Raw genomic sequence first — 17,630 nt, 5'->3', positions numbered from 1 at the left:
TGGGTGGATGATGCTCAGTGGCAGAGATGGCATGGGAAGGTTTCTTTTGAAACATGAGTGGAACAGCCTTGGACCCACAAGAGGCTGTTGATAGCCATAAGTGATAACAGAGAGAGGGTTTAATTATGATATCTAGATCAAATACAGGGTGAAGGGCTTATAAGTTCACTCCAAATTGAATCTCAGATGCAGTTTATTTAAACAGTGGTCCTGCAGGTTGTGTTTGCCTTAGACGGTGGTTTGTTTTACTCCAGTGTTGCTCATTAATGCTGTATGCAATGTGCTGGCTCCTGTGGAAATTTGGTTCTCTCCTGGAGAACTTCCAATACAGCATCATAGCTCAGGTGTGCAGGAGTCAAGTTAAATGTGGATTTTTCTGATGTTACAAGAGCAATGATCAGCTTCAGTGTTGCATTTACTTGCAGCATTGCACCTTCTCCTGAGGATGCTGCACCTGTCATCTTGATATGGAGATGACTGAATTAAATCTTTGATACTCCTAAAGGCCTCTTACTGTGGGTGCTATTGAAGGATTTTGAGTGTTACTGTTTATTCCTGGCTCCAAGGAGTTATAACAGCCTTTCCTCTCTTGCAGAGTGTGTACCATGCCTCTGGGAACGTTCCTTCTTCCTGTTCTCTGTTTCTTGGGAGCATCAATTCCACGGGGACTGCAGTATGTCACATTCTCACACAATGCTACAAAATTTCTCCACCTGTCCATGGACTTGGAGTCTGGGACCATTTACTTGGGGGCCACCAACTTTCTCTTTCAGCTGACATCTGACCTGCTGTTGGAGAACATGGTTCAGACTGGACCGGTTCTGGACAGTAAGGATTGCCTCCCCCCAGTCTCAAAGCTGGAATGCCCTCAGGCACACCACACTGACAATCACAACAAGCTGCTGCTGGTGAACACTGTGCAGAAGGAGCTCATTGTGTGTGGCAGTGTCCACCAGGGAATCTGTGAGAAGAGGAGCCTGGCGTCCATCGACCACGTCCTCTTCCGCCCAGAGAGCCCTGGTGACACTCAGTACGTTGCTGCCAATGATCCCAATATCACCACTGTGGGACTCATTGCGTACTCAAAGGACGAGGTGCCCTTGCTGTTTGTGGGACGAGGGTACACCAGCAGAGGAGTGGGAGGAGGGATTCCTCCCATCACAACCCGGAATCTCAGGGCCCACGGAGGCGATGTTCAAGCAACAGACTCTCACTCCATTTTCTCCTATGAAGAAACAGCAAAACTGGCTGTAGGCCGACTGTCAGAGTACAACCACCATTTCATTAAATCCTTCACTTACCGCTCCAGTGTCTATTTCCTCTTCTACCGGCGGGACCTCAAATCCCAGTCGCGGGAGTACAAGACCTACATCTCCCGCATCTGCCTGGATGACTCCCACTATTACTCGTACGTAGAGTTACCTCTGCTCTGCCAGAGCAAAGCCAATACTTACAGCCTCCTGCAGGCAGCCTATGTCACCCAGCCGGGAAAGGAACTGGCCCAGGGGCAGCTGGACACCGATGGGGAAGTGCTATTTGCAGCTTTCTCTGCCTGGCAGGCATCTTCTGGGAAACTGAGCGAGGAGTCTGCGCTCTGTGTGTACGCAATGGAGGAGGTGGATCGCCTGACCAACTGGACTAGGGATGTTTGCTACATGAGAGATGGGAAGTCAGAAGAAGGAACAGAAGTGGCATATATTGAATATGATGTCAGTTCCAACTGTGTCCAGCTGCCAGCGGTAAGTGGCTTTGCGCTTTTAAGCAGCCTGCAGCATGTTCTTGTGTTGTTCTGTGTTCCTGAAGTTACCTTGCTTATACAGATGGATGTTGAAATCTGGGTTAAAAGCCTTTGGGCTCAGTCTGTTGTGTCTCACATGGGCAAGATTCCTTGCAGAGGGAGAGGAACTGTATGTGGCAGTAGGAAGAGCATCTGGTGTGACCTGGCCCTGAGGCCTGTCTTGTGGCAATAATAGGCAAGAGCACTGAAGCTGCTGTTCAAGTCATTCTTTATCTGTGTCATCTCCTGCAGGGAAGGGAGGGAGGAGCATGCTCCTCTGTGTGCATCCCTGTGTGTTGGGAAGGGAATTTAAGGGGTGCGCTGGGGTCCCTGTTGCTTATGGTGAAGTGCACTTCACAACAGCTTCCTCCAAGAGCACTCAGGAACAAAAAGGAACATTAACAAAACCAAGTATCAACAAAGATGTTCAAAACCCTCCTCAATGTGTTCCTGTGTAACAGGTTTTAAGTGATCCTGCTTTGGCAGAGGTGTTGGACTACATGGTCTCCAGAGGTCCCTTCCAACTTCAATAATTCTGTGATTCTGTGAAAATCCCAGTTTCTTATAGACTGCTTTAGTCCTATAGAATTCTGGGCACAAGAAGGACCTTTTCCTGAGCTGGCTCTTTTTCCCCAGAGCTGTAAGGGGTAATAATCCTTTAAGTTCCGTGACAAAAGCATGATGGGATGTTGCAGGATAAAAATATGACCTAAGGTGGCTATGACCCTGAATTCTCACCATCTGGCAAGCCACGCTGGCTGCAAAATCAGGGACAGTGATACAAACACGGGGCAGCAGTGCTCTCCTGGATACAGTCACTGGCATGAGGCTCTGTTACTATGAGCAGCCTGTTTGCACCAAGGGTATTTCAGGTCCTTAGAGCAGTATGTTATCTTGTGTCTTCCCTTTACAGAACAGGCTGTTCAGAGAATTGCCTCTTCCCAGCCTGGTGCTACAAAAAGCAAACTGGTACCACAGAGCTTTAGAAATTTCTGGGGTTGGGTGTGTGGTTCAAAACCAGTCTTAAAATTATGGTTTTCCTTTCAGTAGCTAAAGCTGACTGTAGAGTACTTGTGGGACGAGGGAAGGGTAAAGAGCAGACTTGGAGCAGGATGAGTGTAAGGGTAGGAGGAGTATGTAAGAGTTGAGAAGCAGGAGACTGCTCAGCTTGATGTCCTGCTTTCACCATATTTCTTAGGCATGGGTCCTTGGAAAAGGCCACATGGAAGGACTTGTCATGAGATTTTTAGGGGAGCTTTAGGGAGTTAAATGTCAAACAGGTATGAGCAGATGAGAAAAATCCTTCATTCAGAATGATGTAGAGTGCCCTTATACCATTTGATCCGGTGGAGGAGTGGATTCACAGGGTGGGAGAAAAACAGTTTTTTCTCTGTGATTCCTGGTGCATGATCCCAGGGTCCCAGCTGCATGGTTTGGCTTTAGTGGGATGACCATAGAGTGGTGTCTTACTAACAAGTGTGTCCAATGATATGTAAATGTCCTAACAAACCTGATCCTTTGCCATTCAGCACCGGTAGCGGTTGTCGTTCAAATTGTATCTAACATCATGTAAAGGTCTGTGCCAGCTCCTGCCTGCTCCAGTCAGGGCTGAGTGGAAGCAGCTGTCAATGGATATTTTATGCAGGAACAGTTTTAACTCGTTTTCAATGGTGGCAGCTTTTGCTGGATGTAAGGATAATGTTAATTAATTTCACATTTTTCTGCCTCCAAACCAACTAGCGCGTAAGGTATGCCCTTTTCCTTAGTTAGCTCTGCCTCTGGGTTTCAGCCCAAAAAGGGAAGCTGAAATTGTGTTTTATAGTTTGGTACAATCTCTTCAACTGGGGGAAAAAAAGCCTCCAGCTGGTTTTTATGAGATTTTCAGACGCAGTTCATTTGTTCAGTTTGCTGGAGATTGATTAGTTCTGAGATGCAGGAGGCTATGTAGATGCTGTTTAGTGACTTGATAAATTGGAAGTGTGAAACATGTTTCTACAAGGCTTGGGAAGGCTGCATGTCTTCTGTGGGTATAGTTTTCAAGGCATGGATCTTGTCCTTTTGTTTTTAGTCCTCTTCATACATAGATATAGCTTGTCCTATTGTTGTTTCCTACCTGTGCAGATAGGATACGCACAGCAGAATTCACAGCAGCAGCTGCTGCATTTCATTAAGACACTGGATGATCCCTCAAGTGCATTTTCTGCAGTGTTGCCAAGATGTTATTCATTGCAAGCAATTCAAACAGCTTCTATGTAAATTTATATGAGTACTTTATACAGACAGCCCCTACGAGGCCACGACTGGGCTGTGCCAGTGCTGGGAGAGCTTGCATAAGTCACGTTGGTTTGTGGTAGATAAATGTTGTATGTGAAGTGACTTGCCCTTGGCATCACAAATAGGCAACAGCAGTGTGATCACGACGGGCTTGCAAATATTTCTGACTTGTATGTAGACTTTTTTTAGGCAGCCAGTAGTGAGGTCATTAGGCTCCAGAATTTGTACAAAGATTGCAAAAGATATCTAGAATCCCATTCAAAATAACCGCTTAATGCTTTGAAGCATGGAATTTTGGCAGTGGCCTGCTTCCTAATAAATCTTATAGGAATTGGATAGCTGGAGAAATAGAAATTTTTAAGTAACAAGAAGATGATTGGAAGAAGCTTAAAAATCAAACAACGTGGTAAGAAAAACGTATGCCATTAAAAATGAATGATAATTTAGAGGATGGTAAAATCATTAAAAGACAATGGTAGCAATTACTAAAAGCTATAACCTCCTCAGACTTTGTCAGAACCTTACACCAAATGTGCACGAAAATAATTGGATTAATATTTGAAAGGCAAACAGCAAAGCACTGGACTGAAAGCAGTGCTAGTCTAACTGGCATGGTTTGTTAATGAAACTGCTGTGTCAAGCCTTGCTTCCCTGCTAAGATAACAATGCATTTGAGAAGGGAACAGAGCTGAGCAGGTTAAATATATTTTACTGTGGCATTTCCATAGACCTTACCAAAAGCTGCTGATTGCTTCTAGTTTCTCCAGGAGGCAGTCAAGTATATAAAAAACAAACAAAGCCACCAACAACACAAACATACAAAAAAGAGAGAGAGAGAAATGGGAGGAGAGAGGAGAAAGGGCCAGGTTTTCCACGGGATCAGTGAGTGGAGATAAGCAGAAGCCTCAGGAATGCCATGATGTGCTGTTATCATGGATCTGTGACAGGGGCAGCTCCCTTGCCTGGTGCCGGTTGGTACCACGCAGCCTGAGCTGCCAAATGCAAAGCCACAGACATCAGACAGAAGGAATACATAACCCTGCTCACAAGTAGTCTAAATTGAATTGCCTGAGGCAAGAGAGAGCTGGAGTCAGTATGGACCACAGTTAATGCGCTGCTCCACGCTCAGCTTTGTCAGAGTAATTAGTAAGGGGCTGGAGAGGAGAGTGAAAACATTATCCATAAGGGATTTTGTGATGAAAATCTTGAATTTGCACAAGCCACATTGTTTGAAGACAAGCCGCTGATCAATTAAAAAATGATGTTTTAGATATTAATTGTTGCGTGAACAATCCTGCATTCAGTTTCCAAAAGGGTACTGTAAAATTGAAATGGACATGGAACAAGGCACCAAGAAAGATATAAAGCAACAGAGGAACTATCCTAGACAAGACTGAGTTTGTTATTTAGGAAAAAGATGAATCATAATGGGATGTCTTTTCACTGCACGTAACAAATAGTAAACAAGTTGGCAGCTTTCATTGTCCCTCTTTTAGAATGCAGTAAGTGAAGGTTTGGTGGCACTGGGAGGGAACTAACTGGAACAGGAGAATGACTGTGCACAGAGCAGTGGAGTTAATGTGCAGAGCTCTCTCACAAGACTTAGAAGGATTGAAGCAGTGTGCAATGATGTCTCTTGTATGTGCTCTTTTATTCTAAGTGTAGTTAGTAAGCTCTTTGGAGCAGGTTGTGTCCCACCATGTGTTTATGTATGTCGTGATGCACTGGGATTAGGACAGATTTAGGATTTAAATTGTAGGTGTTACAGCAAAATCATGCAAATTGCTTGAGGTGAAATTTGTCAAAAGGTGCCTTTGCACTGGAAACAGAAAATTTCTTATTCTTCCTTTGATTGGAAAACACAATAAATCTTCCCTAAAGCAGTATCATGGCAGTGTGTAACAGCAGTGTTTTTTGGAGAACGTGAGAGAGTTTCAATGCATTTCATTACTGATGCTGAATGAACTGGCTGAAATGTTTGTAGGATTCTATGAGGGTACAGACAGCCAGCATACCTAAACTAAATATTAAAATATGGGTGTTTTTGCCTACAGTAAGAAAAGCTTAGAGGGGTTAAAGCTGAAATCACTGCTGGGGAATCTGGGTAAAAGGGGATGGTGGGAAGAGTTTAATGTGTCAATGTTATTTGTACCCATTTTTTGGGTACTGATTTCCCTGTTCTTTTTACTCCTCCAAAAAGGACACCCTGTATGCCTACCCCTGTGGCTCTGACCACACTCCCAGCCCTATGGCCAGCCGGGTGCCCTTGGAAGCAGCCCCACTCCTGGAGAAAACTGAGGCCCGTCTGACAGCTGTGGCAGTGAATGTGGAAGATGGCCACACCATTGCTTTTCTGGGAGACAGCAGAGGAAGGCTGCACAAGGTATGATCTGCATGCAGCAAAAAGGATAAAACTAACCAAGTATGCTCAGGCAGAAGGGGAAAAAGGCAATTATTTTTTTTTTCCTTGGGGAGTTGAGTTTCTACTAAGGATCATTATTATCAGACGGTCTCTTCTCACCCTGCACTGCGTGAGAAAATGTGAATGCCCCAAACGTGGCCACATTGCCTTTGGTTACATCTGCACTGAGCTAGCAGCAGGGCTGGTGCATCCTACGTGGTTTGCACAGGTATTTCTGGGCATGTACTCCATGTGGCTCGAGTCACTGCACTGAGGTTCTGGTGGGAGGTTAAAATCCTTGCACACAGCTGTGGTTCCAGCTTGTTCCTGTTGTTGAATGGGTGCCCCCAGCTCCTGTGGTGGTGCTTTGCCTGCTCACAGCTGTGGCTCTCTTGCAGGTGTACTTGGGAGCCCAGGGAGAGGCACACACCTATGCTTCGGTATCTATCCAGGTGAACAGCATGGTGAGTGGAGACCTGCTGTTCGACCAGTTGCAAGAGCACCTCTTTGTCATGACCCAGTCAATGGTAAGAGCAATACAAGCCCTTCCACAGAGGAGTTGAAAGCACTAGATGTCCAGACAAACTGCTGACAGGAGCAGGGAGGCAGGGAAGCTGCACCTGGCTAAGCCTGTGCTGGGCACCAGCTGCCTGCCAGTCTTGTTACAGGAACAGGGACTGACCTTTCCCAAAAGGTGAAGAAAGCATGGAGAAACCTTGTTACCTTAATCCATGGCTTGTTTGCATGTGCATTTTCTGAAGTCTGTCAGGCTGTATCAGTGGTGATGGAAGAATTTGAACTGCAGGCTGTAAAAAAGCTGCTCTGCTGGCATGAATACAAGGGACCACCACTTCCTGGATTCTGCTGTGTTGAGCAGGAACTGTTTGGACAACAGTTTGTTTCTCCATTTGACCAGAAGAAAGCCTCTGGGTTCACGTGTGATCCATCTTGGTTTTGTAGGAGATTGAAAAGAGAAAAGAGATTTTTTTTTTTTTAATGGAAGTGTAGCACTTCTGTTTTAATCAGTTAAAAAAATGAAGCTGTTCTTCTGTAACCTACAAAAAGCAGAAATGTGTGGGACATGCCTTCAAATAGCAGAGGTGTTCTCTGACCAGGGATATAGTAACAGTCTTGCACATGAAATCAAGCTGTGGAAGGACCCATCTGAGGCACCTTTCTCTTTATCCCTGCTTTCTGTATTTCTGTTGGTGCCTAGAGGCAGCTGGAAGAGAAGAGACATTGCAATGCCTCAGGCTTTTGGATTATTGGTATCTGCTGGGTAGGAAATCCAGCCATGGATACTATATTTGAGAGGATTTGTACCACCACTTGTATCAGCTCCTTGAGCTGGAAAGAAAAGGATCCTCCTAATAAAGGAAAAGCAGTCCTTGAGTTAGTCTGAAGGAAAGAACAAACGAAAAATGAGAGCCACTGCTTCCCTTCACTCCCCCAGTGCACTTTGAGATACTTGTAAAATTTGTAACACTTCAAAGCAGGAGTTGAAATCTGTGAGTAGAAGAAGATTAGGGAAATCTGAAATACATCCATAACAGTAATTGTTCTGCCAATTAAAAGATGCAAATTACATCATGTACTTAGCTAAAGTAATAGGTCTGGGATTATAGAAGTTGGTATTTCAAAGTAGCTGACAGTAGTAGCTGAAGTGTAGTAGCAGATTAAAGAGGGCAAGAGGCTGAAATCAGCAAGGATGGTAAGTTAAAGCATAAGAATTTTGCAAGTAAAATTTACCCTGAGATGGCGGAGAGTTTTTGTTCCACATTGATCAAAGCTTCAGGGTCTACTTGCAGTCAAAATTATACTTCTGCCAGGGAGAGCTTGGCAATAGTGCAGATAGATTCAGAGACCTTAGCTGTAGCTGCCATCTCTAGCTTCATTCACCTGTGTGTCAGGAGAGATGATCTCACATGACAGAGTCCAGAAAAGCAGGAGAGTGGATGACATTCAGTCAGCTAGTCTGTAATTCACTTTGTTAAAATGTAGTTTTATGACTACATAAAATTTCCTCCTTGAAAAGTGTGTTGCAGAATAACCAATGAAGAGCAATACAGTTTGCTTTCATCAGTGCCCTCTCTACAGGCTGATGTTCAGATGTCCTTCACCAATATGTGAAATGGCCTTTCTGATGGGCTCTGGAAACTTGTTCTTTCCTTCTTTGTCATTATGGGAGGATAAATTGAGGATCAAGAAGTTGTTTTAATGAGCACGGGGATGATGGGACTTGATAGTTAGGCATAAGTAGCCAGTGATCTGGGAGCTTTGTTGTGTGTGCTGTGTTTTCCATTTTTCATTTCTCTCTGACAGGTGGTAAAGGTTCCCATAATGGAATGTTCCCTGTACTTGGACTGTGAGTCTTGTCTGGCACTGAAAGATCCCTACTGTGGCTGGTGTGTCCTTCAGGGAAGGTAAGACGGATCCCTGTTCACCTGTAAGGATTTTGGAGGGAGAGTGCCTAGGGATTGCCTCTGCTTACTCTCTTCCTTATATCTGTTTCTGGATTTAGTTTATTTTTAGTTCCTTTATGGGATATTTGGTCTAATTTATCATTCCTGTGTCTCCTTCCCTAAAACACTGCCAGCAGCAAGAGCAGTTGCACACAGGGGCATCTTTCCATTGCTTTTTGGGTCTTTGGCACTACTCATAATTCTCCTGTTCATTAGATTTCAGCCTGGGTTTAGTCTGACTTCAGTTCAAACTACCACATTGCAAGTTTAGAGAAACTATCTTTTCTCTTCTTCTGGTGTCTTACTTGGCACTCTTTTAGTTCTTGATCCTCTACTGGGGTTGCTGTGTCTGCTAGCTGGCTCTCTCTGCTTCCCTGTAGAAACTAGTTCATGACCCCTGAATCCCAAGAAGTGCCTACCCATCTATAGTTTCACAACAGTTCATTCTATTGTTGAAGATGGTGGAAGGCTGGGATTCCGGTGGCTGGTGTAGCAGCTTCCCCCAAGACTCTAGCAAGACTTGAGACAGGCAGTGTCTGCTTGGAAGCCAAACACCAGCTGCTGCTCAGGTCTCTCACAGGGCTTCTTGCTGTTTCCCTGCAGGTGCAGCCGTCGCTCCGAGTGCTTGCGGTCCAGGTTGAGTGAGCAGTGGCTCTGGAGCTTTAACTCTACGCAGCAGTGTCTGTCTGTCCAGTCACTAACTCCAGCCAATATCAGCAGAGAGGAAAAGAGAAATGTGAGTGATGGTGATCCTCTGATGATGCTCAAGCTTATAAAAAGTCTTCTGCAAACTGAGGAGTCATAAGTTGTTTTGTTGCTTTCACTGGGGGGCTGAAACACTGAACTTTCAGGTACTTTTTCTGCCTCACATGAGGAACTTATCTCCTAGTATAACCAAGCTGTTAATTCAGTTGTTCGGTTGTTTTTGTTTTTCCCTAAAACTTAAGTGTCCTTGACTGCAAAGAGTTACTGGGTATTCTGGAGTATGTGATGCCTGCTTGGATGGGGACCCTCCTTGTTTTAGTATCTATAAGGTGCCTGTGTCTGTGCTTTCGATGTTTCTGTCACTTGCTGTCAGGAAGGCTTGAAAGGAGTCGCCCAGAATTACAGCTCCTGTCTGGCATGTGATAACTGGCAGAAAAGCTAAGAAGGTGCTGGAGTGATTTGAAGTCTGTCATTGTGTCAGGAAGTGGCAAGAACCTATCTTTTTCTAGAGGCTTGGACAATGGGGGAAGTTGTTAGTTGCTGGAGGGATGCCAAGTTCAGTTTGAGAATGGCAAGAGATGATGAATGAAACAGTCAGTCCTAGGAGACATTATAGGAAAACTAGTGTTTTCATAGATAACTACATTATGGGATTCTTCCTTTAAGAAAACAGAGCCAAAAAACTATATTAAATTTACTGGATATTATTGAACTGACAGATATTCTTGGCCATCTTGGACTTACCTTCTCTGCGTGAGGAAGAATTTTACTCATGTTATTTTGAAGATTATGAAAGCCCAGCAGTTCTGACAGAGTCAGGAATCATGTGTCCTTCCCCAGATCCCAGCCAAGCACCAGCTTTGCCAACAGGAACAGGTTAGTGAAATGCTTTAAATGGAGCATGATAGCTCTGATAACATTGTTGGGAGAAAGTATGTTGTAGGTCGTTGTATTGCCAGGATTTGCAGCCATGAATGTATGTCATGCAGGACTGTCAGCAGGTGTTCATTTCATTCCTCATAATATCTGTTTGCTTTCTACTTGTGTCACACACATCCTGTGCTATTTTGGGCTGTTGCCAAATTCCAATGCCAAATTCTGATAGTTGGAAAGGAGATCCTGTTTGAAGGGTTGTATGCAAATCTGAATGTGATCTGAAATGCAGTCTAGAGAGATGGCTGGTTTGGCAGATTTTTCATAAATCTGGGGAGAAAATGCTCATAAATATTGCTTTATTATTAAAACCAAACAAAACACAACCTTCTCTAAACCCATGTAGTGGGAGAAGGAAGTATATGTTAGGAAAGACAAGAAGAGACCCATGGTCCTTAAAGATAGAAGTAAATCTTCAATGTGGCATAACCTCAGAAAATACAGAGTCAGCCTGTGAACAATAGCTGGCTGAGTATTGCTGATTGGCCACTCTAAAGGACCTGGAAAGTTCTCAGTTTGTTTTCCTTGCATTGGCTTTTACCCAGCCTGTCAGTATGAGCTCTTTTAGCTGATCTCTTCAAAGAGTTTGTTCATCTGAAGTAAAAGGCAGGTGTCCATTGGGATACATTCCACACCATTCACCTAAATGACTAAACAGATTTTTCTGTGCAAGTATGCACCTGCTAATAGGTATAAAGCAATCTCCATGGACATAACATGATACTAGAACTCAGCTAACACGCTCATTCAATCTCCAACTCCTTCATTTTCAGTATTATTTGCAGTACTTTAATATCTGGCCTTCACACTGCTTTAGTCTGGAGCAAATCCATCCAGGTCTTCATTCAGAGTGGTCAGGCAAAGAAGGAAGAGGGTATGCACTGCCAGTGCAAGCAGAGTGGGTAGGATTTGCTTCTCTGTTTAGTTGTGTGGGCCTGAATTTAAGCACATTTGTGAAAAATCAGTGTAGATACAGCCATAGTCTAGTTCTCATTATTCCAGGCTTCAGATATTCTTATCAACTCCTTTGTAAGTCAGTCTTGCTTTTATTCTGAGATGCCTTACCTACATTACTTTCATATTGTCTGAGACTTGTCAAGTGACTCCTGTTCTGTAGCATTAACTTGCTCATGGATGGTTTCTGTCTCTTTGATCTATTTGTGTTGTCCTTTTGCTTCCTCAGTGCTTCTCCCACTCAGTGAACTATGGCCAGGTGTTCCTAGCAGAGAGTTTTGCTGTTTAACTGTGCCAGCTTCTTCTTCATGTTCTCTTGTTCCTCAGACTTCTCTCTCCTTCACTGTATTGTTATTACTTCTGTGCATGGCTTCTGTACTCTGCTAGAATGAATTTGAAGCTGGTAACCAGATTCATACATTGTTTTCTAAATGAGATCTCATTAGGGCCTTAGATACCAACACTTTTCTATTCCTACTTATAATACTTTCCCCAGTTCACTAAAGTATTTGCTATTTTCCAGCTTTATTTTAAAGGTTGCATACCAGCTCACCCATCTTATGTAGCTGTTGAGCTCCAAGTTAGTAGCACAAACTCTTGCTCTCAATCTTCAAGTGCTTGGCTTCATTTTCTGTACTGTCAAACAGCATTATTGGCGGTCATGGGTAATAATGGTATTTCTGGAGAAAGGAGTATTTATAAATTTGGTGTCATAACCCTGAAATCCTGGGACGTGTTAGCCTTTCCACCACTGCCAAATGCAATCACCTCTATGACAGTGATAGGAGTTGGCAGTATTGCTGTGACTTCAGCCTCCAACTGCATAGGATATACCCTTATTTTCTGCACATCCAGGCTTTCAATACACCCCTCATCACTGTTTTATTAGTGTACTGCTTCCCTTGCCATCCTATCAGAAACCCAGCTCAGAGCTGACTGGTTTTTCACATGTTGATTGTTCTGTTGTGACTAAAGATTGCTTGCAAGAGGAGCTCTGAAATCTCATTCTGAGGGGAACAGTGCACAAGGTTATTGCTACTTAACTTTTATTGCAAAGTGCTTTAGAGAAACAGCAGCTACTGGGGTTGAGCAGAGAATGCAGTATATTCCTATTATTTGGAGAGCTAATAACCAGCTCTAAGGTTGGAGGCATTTGTCTGGGACAAGATTAATTAGCTCATTTAGTACTGTCATATGCAAAATATCTCCTTCCAGCTGATGCTATCAGCTGCAGTGAGTTTTGACCATCTCTGTAGCTATTTGGTCTACAGAAAACAGTGACAGTCTCTTCCCAAACAGAACAGGGCTATCCTGAGGCTTGTAGTTGATGTGAGACCTGGATTTTAAAGCAGATTAGCCTTCAGTTGTTGCAAGTGAGATTACAAATCTTATAAACCTCTTCCCTGACTCACTTCTTAGTCTGGTCATAAAATAAAGCTCTCAAGGTGAAGGCAGCCTGTGAAGGGCACATCAGCTGTAAGGGTTTCATTTTCCTTTGGATGACAAAAGAAGACAATCAGCTTTGAACCTCAGTGTTGCTTCTTCCTGTAATGCAGAGATGGCATTGCAATTAGAGATAAAGATGGACAGATCTTCAGAGTAGGCTTCTTTCCCATGGGTTGGCAAGAGCTGTCACAATCTACTCCTGATGAACTTGTCCGACCTGTTTTTAGTGTCCATAGGGTAATCCAGTGATTGAGATGCTAAAAGCATGGAAGGGAATCTATCTCAGTGTTTGACAGTGTCTATCCTAAACCACACTGTGTCTCCTAACAGTATGGCAAACTTGTAGGGGCTCCATTTCTAAGAAATTTTTATTTTCATTTTCAGATCATGTCACCATAAAGCTTGTAGTGCGTTTCCATGACATCTTCATTGCTTCTGTGGACTTCTCTTTCTATGACTGTGCTGCAGTGGCCCTGCTGTGGAAATCGGCACCGTGAGCACCTGCTTTTTCTCTTCTGTAGTTTTAGGGAGGGTGGCTGTCCCTTTCTGGGTTGTCCTGTCTTAGCAGCTGCTTTTCTATCATTCTTCAGGTGCCAGAAGTGTGTGAGCAGTCTCTGGAGATGTAACTGGTGCATCCAGCAGCACCTCTGCACCCACAAAGCCACCTGTGAGGAAGGATCCATTATCTACAATGAAAGGGTGCGTCTCCTGCTCAGTCCTAGTCCCATGCGCTCTCACAGCCTCAGTGAGTCAGATCTCTTCTCAGGTAAAATAGCAGCTGTCAGTCATATTAAGCAAGGAGGTGAACTGTTGGAGCAAAGAGGAGCTCCCCTTGGAGTGACACAAGGCTCTGCTTCCCTGATACTACAGCTTTCTGGGAAAGTGCCTTCAGATGAAGCAGGTCACCCTTGTACTGGGGCTATGCAGCCAGAGCTGTCCAAGTGGAAGGACAAGAGAAAGCTTGCAGGGAGGCTGTGCCAGGGAGATGGAGCAGGTGCCCAGTTTGTGGCTCCCGCAGGTGGCCTTGTATTTTTGTGGAGGACGAAGATTAGTAGACCTCCCTCTGAGAGGAGGTCAGTGCCATCTGTGGGAAGAGGGAGTGTTGCTGGATCTGCAGTGTGAACATTCCCCGTTGCAAAAGATGGTATAAGATGTAGCTCTTATTTAAATCCAGAGGGTGAAACAGCCTCTTGTCTGAGAAGTCATATGGAGAGTTTTTTTGCTTGGATTTTATTCTATTTCATTTCTTTCCCTCTTCTCATCCCACTGTGTTGTTTCTTTCTAGGCCCAGATCCCAACTTCGAGTGTATACCCCTCTTCAGCTGCTCCCCTCACCAAGTCCTCTACCGCAGCCCCCACCATGGCCACAAAACCCGTCACCACCCCTGTGCATGTGGGCCCGAGCACTGTGCCCCACACGGAGCCCATCCACGCCACGCCCTCCACAGCCTCGGAGACAACGACGGAGCTGGCACAGACCCCCAGCTACACCCACCTGGCCCTCTCCACAGAAGCCACCTCCTTCCAGGCTGCCACAGAATCCCCGCTGCCACCACCAGCAGACAAACCTGCTGTCACTGTGCCAGAGACAACTTCTGCTGCTGCCTCTGTCCTCTTCAGCCCATCTAAAAACATGGATCACATAGCCTTGCCTACTGAAGGGCCAGCCACAGCCCAGGAGGCCCAGCACACAGACCCATCCACCACCCTTGGGGGTAGCCCTCTGCACACCTCTGCAGTGGCAGCCATAACACCTTCCCCTCATGTCATAAGTTTCAAGTGGTCTCCAAGTCCTTTTCCTACCACAGAGGCACTGACATCTGCCATCTCATCTCCCCAGACCCCCAGCCAGGTGCCAGGGAGCCCTGTGGTCTCTGATGATGCTCCTGGATTGCCAGGAACTGAGCTCTCTGTTTCAGAGCTCCCAACATCAGCTCCCTCACAGTGGCTGCTGGAGGAAGGCACAGAGCTCCAGGACACAGAGGACTGGATGGATTTGCTGCAGGCTGAGAATGACACATCTCTTTTCTCTGCTTCTACTCTTCTGTCGGGTGATGGCGATTCTTCAGAGAGGGATGTTCCTGACTTTCCCAGGATCCTTCACCCTGACCTCGATTATCAGTATGATGCCCCTGAGTTTTGGGAGGAGGTAAGTTACTGGCCTTTTGTAATTCATGGTCTAAGGCTGTAACTCTGAAGTTTTCTTACAGATTGCCAGTCTAGTATTTCAGCACACTGGAGGGGTTGTGTCCTGTGTTGTTTTTTCAGAGTGAAGAGCCTAGCTGGGGCCCAAATGCATGTCCCTGTGTGCAGGGAATCCAGGGAACTTCGCTGTTTCCAGTTAATGTGGCAAGGAAGATAACCCTGCTGGGAAAGAACTTCCACCTCTATCAGGTAGTCAGCTCAATGCCATCACCACCAAGAAGTTGCATTAATACAGGGCACTGTTTGGGCAACCTGGCTACTGGACTGCTAAAAGTATGTGTAAGATACAGGTGTGATTCTGCCTAGGTTTCTCCTGGAGGAATAACCTATTTCTGTGCAGAAAGAATTCCATTGCTGGATGTATTGGTGTGTAGAAGGTCACCCAGAGAAGGGCAGAGTACAGGTGTGCACCATCCTGCTGGAGAAGATCTGCATGTATTTGGATTAAATTGCACATGTGCTGCACTGCAGATAGTAGTTCTTGGAATAACTTTCTGCTGAATCTGTGTTTGTGTCTCCATAAGCTAAAGACAAGTCATCTATTTCCTCTCCTTTCTGGTGTGCTCATGTTAATGTGGCTATTCCTGCCATACCTGAAACTTCTGCAGTGGGGAAAACCACCCTTGACAGCTGTTTCTTGGGTGTGCCTCTGATAAAAATTCTCTTTGCTTCTCAAGACAGAAGATAATTTAGTAACCTTAGACAAAAAAACAACTCAGAACATGCAGCCCACAGTCTAATTGTCACTTTATACTTTAAACCTGATATACTGCACTGCTCAGAGGAGCAGAGCTGGTTCCAGAGAGATGCATATCTAGGTTTTTTATAAGAAGTATCTAAGCAATTCAGTGGAAGGTTTATAGGAAAGAGACAGGGAAGAAAAATACACACTTACTGTTTTTGACATGCTCTGCCCTAATCCCTGTACACTGTTCTTCATCTCCAAGCTAGTGTTTCACAGGGATGTACTGGCATAACTTCAGTCCCACTGTTTGCTTGTTTTTTGTTTTCTTTTTTTATTTTCTCCCTCTGTGCTAAGTTCTCCACATGGTGACACACACGCTCCCTTCTAGGTGTTTTGTGTTGGTTTGCCTTTCATACATGGAGGCAGTGACAGCACAGACAGCCCTCAAGTACAGCACAGACGTGGCATAACAAGGGGACTGAGAGGAGCACACTGCTGGCTTGGTGGCTTGGGGAAGGGTGCTGAACTGGAGAGGCAGGAGGACACTTATGCAGCCTGAGGCTCTGTCACTGAGAAATGGTGCCATGTGTCTCCTCCTGCAGGACCAGCAGTGGGACTATGAGTGTGTCTTGAATTTGGAGGGGAGGACAGTGGTGATGGAAGCTTATGTAGAAGGAGAAGAAACAAACAGGTCCCTCTGTTATATCACCTGCCAGATGAACCAGGTGAGTGCTGGGATGACTGTGCCATTTCACAATTCACACTGGTTTTGCTCAGCAAAAGAGTAGGATGGAAGGCAAGCTCTGGAGAAGAGTGTATTTTGAAAAAGTATTTGTAGGATATTTAGCGCTCTGGGGCCCTCAGCTGTGATGCTGCTGCCTGCCAGTACTGGTACCTTCAGCCTCAGGAATATTGTGCAGTCTGAGCCACATTACATGTTCCTATACTGGCTGCAGCAGGGGATGGTGCTGTCTCTGAACTGGCCAGCACAGTGCCACTCCTGCTTTAGCTTGGGGCACTGTAGTTTGTCATTCTCTGCATCATGACTCCTGTGATGATTGTTCTTTTGTGAGAAGAAAAATGCTGTTAGTACTGATTTTGTCCTTGGTGATAGAAGCAAGACTGTGGATTGTAAAATTATCAGGGAAAATTAAAGCAGACATGTACATTTCTGGATGCTGTGTGAATTTTATTTAAGGCAGATTTGCAAGCAGAGGTGTTATTTTTAGTTCACAAACTCATATATTTAAGGGAGAAGAGCAACACAGGCTCATGTGCACATGAGCCCTGCAGACCAGGTGTGATCCTACATCATCAGCTCTACTGAAATCACATAAATGCCAGCTTGAGCAGCTTTCTGAGCAGTTGGCTTGTAGGTAGGAATTGGGCACTTAGGAATGCAGTTAGGAAGTTAGAAAAGTATTGTTGTGAGCATGGACTTGTTTTTCAGTATTCATCTTAGCAAACCAAAACCTGCTACTCTTTCTAGAGCAGAATTGTGGCTGTGAACCAGTGAGGACAAGCCTGTGCTGCCACTGCCCCCCCCACAACACTGCCTTGTCTGCATGCATGGAAGCTCCATGTAGGCTGTATGTGCCATGCACTATTCAGTGTGGATGCTGGTGCTTCTTGCCTATTCAGCTGCTTTGTTTTTGCCTCTGTTAAGTCCTCTTGATGATCTTTGTCTTTGCAGTACAGTTACACAGCACCTCAACTCGAATTCAATGCTGTGGTGTTTGTACAGAGGCGACGACACCTTCGAGTGGACAGTGCTGCAGATCTTCATGG

The 17,630-nt window shown here is 44.9% G+C and overlaps 1 protein-coding gene across 1 annotated transcript in view; it reads left to right on the top strand.

Annotated features, from left to right (window-relative positions):
• Nucleotides 1–605: 605 nt before the first annotated feature.
• Nucleotides 606–17,630, top strand: part of PLXNB1 (plexin B1) — a 35,657-nt gene continuing 18,632 nt past the window's right edge. The window contains exons 1-12 of the mRNA XM_062500403.1: nt 606–1,739; nt 6,252–6,434; nt 6,851–6,979; nt 8,775–8,875; nt 9,518–9,650; nt 10,339–10,495; nt 13,337–13,445; nt 13,543–13,651; nt 14,238–15,101; nt 15,221–15,346; nt 16,445–16,567; nt 17,536–17,629. Of these exons, the coding sequence (XP_062356387.1) occupies nt 606–1,739; nt 6,252–6,434; nt 6,851–6,979; nt 8,775–8,875; nt 9,518–9,650; nt 10,339–10,495; nt 13,337–13,445; nt 13,543–13,651; nt 14,238–15,101; nt 15,221–15,346; nt 16,445–16,567; nt 17,536–17,629 (3,262 nt within the window). The remainder of the gene's footprint in view (nt 1,740–6,251; nt 6,435–6,850; nt 6,980–8,774; nt 8,876–9,517; nt 9,651–10,338; nt 10,496–13,336; nt 13,446–13,542; nt 13,652–14,237; nt 15,102–15,220; nt 15,347–16,444; nt 16,568–17,535; nt 17,630) is intronic.

Source organism: Cinclus cinclus, chromosome 12 (assembly GCF_963662255.1).
Source record: "Cinclus cinclus chromosome 12, bCinCin1.1, whole genome shotgun sequence".
Classification (NCBI taxonomy): Eukaryota; Metazoa; Chordata; class Aves; order Passeriformes; family Cinclidae; genus Cinclus; species Cinclus cinclus.
The sequence above is the reverse complement of the archived record's forward strand: the minus strand, read 5'-3'. Positions and strand labels throughout refer to the sequence as shown.